At 40.6% G+C, this 7,516-nt stretch overlaps 1 protein-coding gene across 1 annotated transcript; it reads left to right on the top strand.

Annotated features, from left to right (window-relative positions):
* The first annotated feature begins 565 nt into the window (after window positions 1-565).
* Window positions 566-2,795, top strand: LOC103679352 (olfactory receptor 5V1). The gene has a single exon (XM_008708862.2). It carries the CDS (start codon window positions 983-985, stop codon window positions 1,988-1,990), a length of 1,008 nt encoding a protein of 335 aa, XP_008707084.1. The 5' UTR covers window positions 566-982; the 3' UTR covers window positions 1,991-2,795.
* The last annotated feature ends 4,721 nt before the right edge of the window (window positions 2,796-7,516 follow it).

Consider the following 7,516-nt stretch of genomic DNA (forward strand, 5'->3'; position numbering starts at 1 on the left):
GTTTCACCCAGTGGCTACATAACTCTGTTAAACGTTTATTTCACCGAGACTCAGTGTTTTCCACTAGAAATTGGAATGGCAACATTACTCAATGCCTCATCTCAGGGACTTCTGAAACGGGACGGAGTTAGTGAGAATCTGGTTAGAAAGTGCTCTGAAATTGTGAGTCCTCCTCCACACGGCACCCATGGTGACTACCCACACAGACACTGAATCCTGCATTAGCCAAATGGCTTTTCAAGCTTCCAGAGCATTGGGTCTCTAATTCATTGGGATGAGTGTCTTGAAAAGTTTATTAAAATACAAGTAACCTAACTCAAAATTCAGGGTTTCTAATTCAGTATGCTTATTACTGAAGCTTGTCATAACAGATTAAAGAAAACAATACAAATATCCATTAATAAGGGATATATGAAAAGTTTGCTGTATTCATATGAAGTCTGTACATAGCCCAACTATCGTGTTCTAGGAGAATACTTATGGCCATGAGAAATTATCACATGGTGCTTGAGGAAAAAACAGGTTAGAATGTGTACTTTCTGAGCCTTCTTTTAAATATTTATGCTGGGAAATCGATTAGAAGGATGTACACCAAATCATTAGTAGAGGTTTTCTTTCATTGGTGGAGATATTAAGGATTTTTTGCTCAGAGATTCTTGCACAGTCTGTGTTCTGCAACTCATGTTCACATATCCCCAGGACGATGCAGATGGAACTGACCCAGTCATTATTAACACGGAACTTGCAGGATGTAGTGTGCCCTCTTGTGATTTTCTCTAATTACATCCTGTCTGTATTGTGTATGTTTGAGATTTTATTTACAAGTGAAACACTGGATACACTTATGTCTGTGTTCGGCGGTAGGTATGAGCTCTGGAGGATGCTGCCCTTCTGGGTTGGAATCTGATGTGGACGGTAACGATCGTCCTCTGTAACGCTTGCTCCCTTGTTTTGCAGACCATTGCTATTGCAGCATAGGATTATGGTCATCTGGGTTTCTCTTTGCCCTATCCCCAGAAGGAAAGCAGGCAGCATCATGGAAGGAAAGAATCAAACAGCTCTATCTGAATTCATCATCTTGGGATTCGCCAACCTCAATGATTTGCAAGTCCCACTCTTCACAGTATTCCTTATGACCTATATCTGTGGTCTGGGAGGAAATCTCTTCATTATCTTGGTGACCATGGCTGACCCCCATCTACACACTCCCATGTACCATTTTCTGAGGAATTTGGCCTTTCTTGACATCTGCTACACCACCACCAACGTCCCCCAGATGATGGCGCATCTCCTGTCAGAGAAGAAGAGCATTTCCTATGGCGGATGTGTGGCTCAACTCTTTGCATTCATTTTCTTTGTAGGATCAGAGTGTTTCCTCCTGGCAGCCATGGCATATGACCGTTACATTGCAATCTGTAAACCCCTCAGGTACTCGGTGATTATGAACAGGGCCCTGTATGGCCGGTTAGCTGCCTCGTGCTGGACTGGGGGTTTCCTCAACTCAGTGGTGCACACAGCACTGACCTTCCGCCTGCCCTTCTGTGGCAACAACCAGATTCACTATTTCTTCTGTGACATCCCCCCTTTGCTGCTGTTGTCTTGTGGGGACACTTCTGTCAATGAGTTGGCATTGCTCTCCATTGGGGTCTTCATTGGGTGGGCTCCTTTCCTGGGCATCGTCCTTTCCTACCTGTCTATTATCTCTACCATCTTGAGAATCCGGTCCTCAGAGGGGAGGCAAAAGGCCTTTTCGACCTGTGCCTCACACCTGGTCATTGTCCTTCTCTACTACGGCAGCGCCATCTTCACATACGTGCGGCCCATCTCATCTTACTCACTGGAGAAAGACAGACTAATCTCTGTATTGTACAGTGTTGTTACCCCCATGCTAAACCCTGTAATTTACACACTGAGGAATAAGGACATCAAAGGGGCTGGGAAGGCCATGGGGAGAAGGTGGCAGCCGCCGATTCCCTCTTTTGATATGTAACTTTCGCTCATCTGTAACCAATGTTCTTATAGCAGAAGTTAACTTTTCACTAGCCAGCTGTTGGCAGTGACCCTCAACTTACAAGTTGATTGCAGTGTTGGGACAGATAGTGAACAGTCGATGCACTCAATTCTAAGTGTATATATTCTTGAGATTTAGTTTAGTTAATCCTGTGCAAGAGATGTGGATGTTGCTGTTTTTAGATATTTTCTTCTTAGTGATAATGTCCATTCCTGAATCCTTCATTCAAAATATGGTGCCACTCTTTCATGCAATATGTGCTTGGTGGACATCACCTTCTAGTGCTTTCCTTCCTTTGTGTATTACCACTTATGTGTTGAGGAATGTGAAAGCCTTTATCTGAATCCTCCTCATATATGTTTATTATATTCCACTTCTTATGACTTAAGTCATGCATTTGGCTTTTCTTTCTTTATTAGGTTCTTCTTAATAAAGCATCATAATCAATGCACTGAGTTCACATTACACTGCTTTTGACAGAGTTATGTGAATCATGATGAAATGATGTTTTATCTCTGGTTCTGCTGGCAATTACGTTTGCTTTTTTCCCCCAGTTGCTTGGGTCAATGACAATTTATCTTCATGTTGGAAGGAAGATAGTCATAGTTTCTCAATCCCAGCTTATATTCCTTATTGTGTCCAAAAAAATGGAATATCCTAAAACAATGTTTCTAGAAATAAGCCCACATGACAAGTTACTATTTTATAGGGTACTTAGAATTCAGGAAACATTTATCTAAAACAAAGATAAACTCAAAATGAAGAAAGACCTCAGTGTGAGACAGGAATCCATCAAAATCCTAGAGGAGAACACAGGCAGCAACTTCTTCCACATCAGCCACAATAACTTCTTTCAAGACACGTCTCTAAAGACAAGAGAACCAAAAGCAAAAATGAACTTGGGACTTCATCAAGATAAAAAGCTTCTGCACAGCAAAGGAAACAGTCAACAAAACTAAGAGGCAACCCACAGAATGGGAGAAGATATTTGTAAATGACACTACAGATAAAGGGCTGGTATCCAAGATCTATAAAGAACTTCTCAAACTCACCGCCCAAAACACAAAGAATCTAGTTGAGAAATGGGCAGAATACATGAACAGACATTTCTCCAAAGAAGAGACACGAATGGTCAACAGCCACATGAAAAGATGCCCCACAGCACTAGCCATCAGGGAAATGCAAATCAAACCACAATGAGATACTGCACGGGGCACTGGGTGTTACACGCAACTAGTGAATCATCGAACTTCACATCGGAAACCAGGGGTGTACTGTATGGTGACTAACATAATATAATAAAAAAAATTAAAAAAAAAAACAAACCCAAGCAATTAAAAAAAAAAAAACCCACAATGAGATACCACCTTACACCGGTTAGAGTGACCAAAATTAACAAGACGGGAAACAAAAAGTGTTGGTGATGATGAAGAGAAAGGGGGACCCTCTTACACTGTTGGTAGGAATGCAAGCTGTACAGCCACTCTTATATGTTGGCTAACTGAGCATAATAAAAAATAAAATACAAAAATAAAGCTTTTGCTGAAAAAAAATTAGACCACAGAATTGGAGAAAAATATACAGAAAGTAACTACAGATTGTTTGGAGGGGGGAATAGAAACTCTTTGTTGCATAGTAACTATAGTTAGAAAAGAGAGTAGGAATCACATATATTAAAAACAAAGATACTAACCTACTGCTTTTCCTATGTTATTACCACGTAAGGACCAGGAATGTAGACAAGAGAAGTGAGCAAGCAAAGTGGTCCAAGAAAGAAAGAAATACAGGAAAGGGAGAGAAAATATGAAAGATAAGGAAGGAGGCTTAGAGATGCAAAGAAGTGCCTTGCAATGTAGGGCAGAGAGAGGGGCTCATGGTGGAGGGGCCAGGGTCTAGTTCCTTCCTTCCCAGTTTTGCCAGAAGTAGTTTCTCCTCCTCCTCCTCCTCCTCCTCCTCAGAGCTGCTCTCGCCTCCCTAGCTGGCAATGGTTCCCATCTTTGTGTTCTGCCACAGTGCCTCACCCACACCTGTCGCCTGCATCTCACTTCTGAGTTAACTCTCCCACGGGCGGTGCAGTGCACAGACGTCTGCCGTTTCAGAGGCTTCCACCTGACAACAATGATCTGTCCTCAGTGCATTCAGTCTTCTAGGAACTGCCTGTCTTATCACCCGATCTCCTTTAGAAACTCTAAATAATTCTTCCCACGGTTACTACATCCTGTGACATTTCTTTCCGCTTTCCTTTATAGTGTCTTTTTAAAAAGCAAAAATGTTTACTTTTGAGGAATTCCAATTGTCATTATATATATTTTTCTTTCTTAAGTTCATCTTTATTGAAGTATAATTGGCATATAAAACTGTAAGATATTTAAAATGTACATCGTGGTGATTTGATACAAGTATATATTGTGAAAGGACCCCTCCCAGCCTGTTAATTAACACACCCGTCACCTCTCATATTTATCTTTTTTTCCTTGATGAAAACATTTAAGTTCTGCTCTCCTAGCAAATTTTAATTATACAATACTGTGCTCTCACCTCTAGATAGCCATCGTGTTTTGCATTAGATCCTCAGACCTCTTTCATCTTAGAGCTGAATGTTTATACCCTTTTACTAACCTCTCCCTCTTCCTTTTACTGCCCATTCCCTTCCACCCCTGGAAACCACTTTTCCACTCTCTGTTTTTATTAGTTTGACTTTTTAAAAAATATGTTATACGCGAACAGTGAATCATGGAACACTACATCAAAAACTAATGATGTACTGTATGGTGACTCACATAACATAATAAAAAATTAAAAAAAAAAAGATTCCACATATAAATGACACCACACAGTACTTGTCTGTCGGGCTCTTTCCTGGCATAATGTCCTCAGGCTCCACCCATGCTGTTGCAAATGGCAGGAATTCCTTCTCTCTCCTGGCTGAGTATTCCTCCTCCTGCCATTTTCAACTGTGGCATGAAATAAGCCTCAGGAGGCATTTGGAATCAACTTTTTTTTTTGGGGGGGGGGACTCTTGGCACCCTGTTAAAGCATTAGGGTTACAAGAGTCAGAGTAGGCAGTTATAAGAAGTGTTATCTAAAAAAAGAACAAATGGTCACTATATTTTTTCCCCCTTGATTGTTAGTTCTTTTGGTTTTTGTGCCCTAAGAAATCTTTGCCTGCCTTAGAACTGCAAAGGTCCTTTCCTGTAGCTTTTATATTTAGGTCTATGATCCAACTCGAATTAATTTTTGATGTAATGTTGAGGCTTATTTTTTTTTTTTTCTGAAAAGATAGCTGTGTTTTGTTGTGTTTTTACAGCACGCCTTGTTGAAAAGACTATCCTTTCTACTTTGTATTATCTAGACAATTTGGTCAAAATTACTTGGCCACATATATTTTGCTCTATGTAGATGTTTTATGCTCTGTTTGAGCTTAGATGGCCAGGTGTAACCTGTGTTCTGAAAAGAATCAGATTTACTGATTTGCAACGAGGGAGGGCACTCACGAGTAAACGGTGTGCATTACACTTGACAACAGGAAGGAAGCAAGCATCATCCATACGGGTTGGTTTCCATCTGAAGAACTCTGAGCCAGGTCTGTGGGAAGCCAGGCCCGGTTCTAAATTGGGTACTGTTGTTGAGGAGGGCTTGGGAGAAGCAGGGATTAACAGGAGACTAGGGGCTATCCTGTGGCCAGACCAGATTAGCAATTCGGCGCCCTGAGTCGTAGATGGGAGGAGTAAATCTAGGGTGCGACCGTGAAGGAAGCATCAGTCCCTCAAAGTGCTACTGTGTGGCCCGTTGACTCTGCAGCTGCTTTATCTGTGTCTGCGCTCTGGCATGAATAAGGGCAAGGCTGCTTTTGCTTCATGGTTTCAAGCTGACTTCCGCTCTTTCTCTCTTACAGGTTTTTATTACATTTTTGGCTCCCTGATCTACTCATCTACTATCCCCACGGTGTCAGGCTTACTGGAGCTCTATAGGAAGTCATCAAATACATTAAATACTCAGATTTAGGGGCGCCTGGGTGGCTCGGCTGTTAAGCGTCTGCCTTCGGCTCAGGTCATGATCCCAGGGTCCTGGGATCCAGCCCCGCATCGGGCTCCCTGCTCGGTGGGAAGCCTGCTTCTCCCTCTCACATTCCCCTTGCTTGTGTTCCTTCTTTCGCTGTCTTTCTGTGTCAAATAAATAAATAAAATCTTTAAAAAAATGATAACAGTACAAATATGCAACATATATTATTTAGTCAGTCAACTATTTAGGTTCTTTGCCTGAGCAAGCTCATAAATCCCTTGAAGTAAGCCCATAGTCTATTCCTTATCTACAGGGTAAGGTTTGGGATCTAGAAGAAGGGAATCATTGAATTTATGTATTATCTCACCAAACGTCCAGTTTTAAGATGGAATCTGGTTAGATTTTTTTTTTAAACCTCCCCAACTCTTAGAAATGGAAAATGTGTATCTTTTGGCATAGAATTAAGAAATACCACAATTCCTGGCATCCTTCAGCGAACACATCTGACATAAGCTTTTATAGAGCTCCCTCCACCTGTCCTTCTTGTGAAGATTTACCAACGTCAGAGTTTTTAGAATCTCAGTGCAAGTCTGATCTCTCAAAGACATCAGCTCCAAATACAGTTTGTCTGTATGACTTTAGCAACTTCTTTGGTGTCCTCTTGTTAATTTTTCTTACTAGTGCCTTTCAAGTAAGTTTTATTTTGTTTTGGCTGATTCTGAAGGCATTTTTATGGCAACATTATGTTTCAAATAAACAGAGTTTTGCTCCTTCCTTATCAATCTTTTTCTTTTTTTGCTTTTTTGTCCAAAACCTTCAGTAAAATGTTCAATAAAAATGGTGAAAGCTGACATCTTTCACTTCTGATATTTTGTTCTTGATATTTTTTTTTTAAAGATTTTATTTATTTATTTGGCAGAGATAGAGACAGCCAGCGAGAGAGGGAACACAAGCAGGGGGAGTGGGAGAGGAAGAAGCAGGCTCATAGCGGAGGAGCCTGATGTGGGGCTCGATCCCAGAACGCCGGGATCACGCCCTGAGCCGAAGGCAGGCGCTTAACCGCTGTGCCATCCAGGCGCCCCTGTTCTTGATATTTCTAAGCTCTATCTTCCCTTTAGTTTTCTTTGTCAATATTGTTAAAGGCTTATTACTTCATTAATTATTTTCAAAGAACTAATGTTTGGTTTCCTTGATTTTTCTATATTGTTTCTCTCTTTTCAATTTCATTGATTACTGTTCTTTATTATTTTCATTCATCGACATGATTTGGATTCCTTTCCTATTCTTTTTCTGTTTTCTTAAGGTTGAAATTTGCTGTTAATTTGAGCATTTTCTCATTTTCTAATATGACCATTGAAGCACTCCTTGAGCTGCATTACACACATCTTACCATTGTATTTTGATTTTGATTTAATTAAAGTATGTATTAATTTCCCTCAACTCTCTCCTTGATCAAGAGAATTCTTAAAACTTAGTAGAAGAAAGATAATCTACTACTATTAC

Source organism: Ursus maritimus, unplaced genomic scaffold, assembly GCF_017311325.1.
Source record: "Ursus maritimus isolate PB19 unplaced genomic scaffold, ASM1731132v1 scaffold_28, whole genome shotgun sequence".
In the NCBI taxonomy this organism is placed as follows: Eukaryota; Metazoa; Chordata; class Mammalia; order Carnivora; family Ursidae; genus Ursus; species Ursus maritimus.

Bases quoted from the DNA above. Each gene is read 5' to 3' on its own strand.
- LOC103679352 (XM_008708862.2), top strand. From the start codon at position 983: ATGGTCATCTGGGTTTCTCTTTGCCCTATCCCCAGAAGGAAAGCAGGC.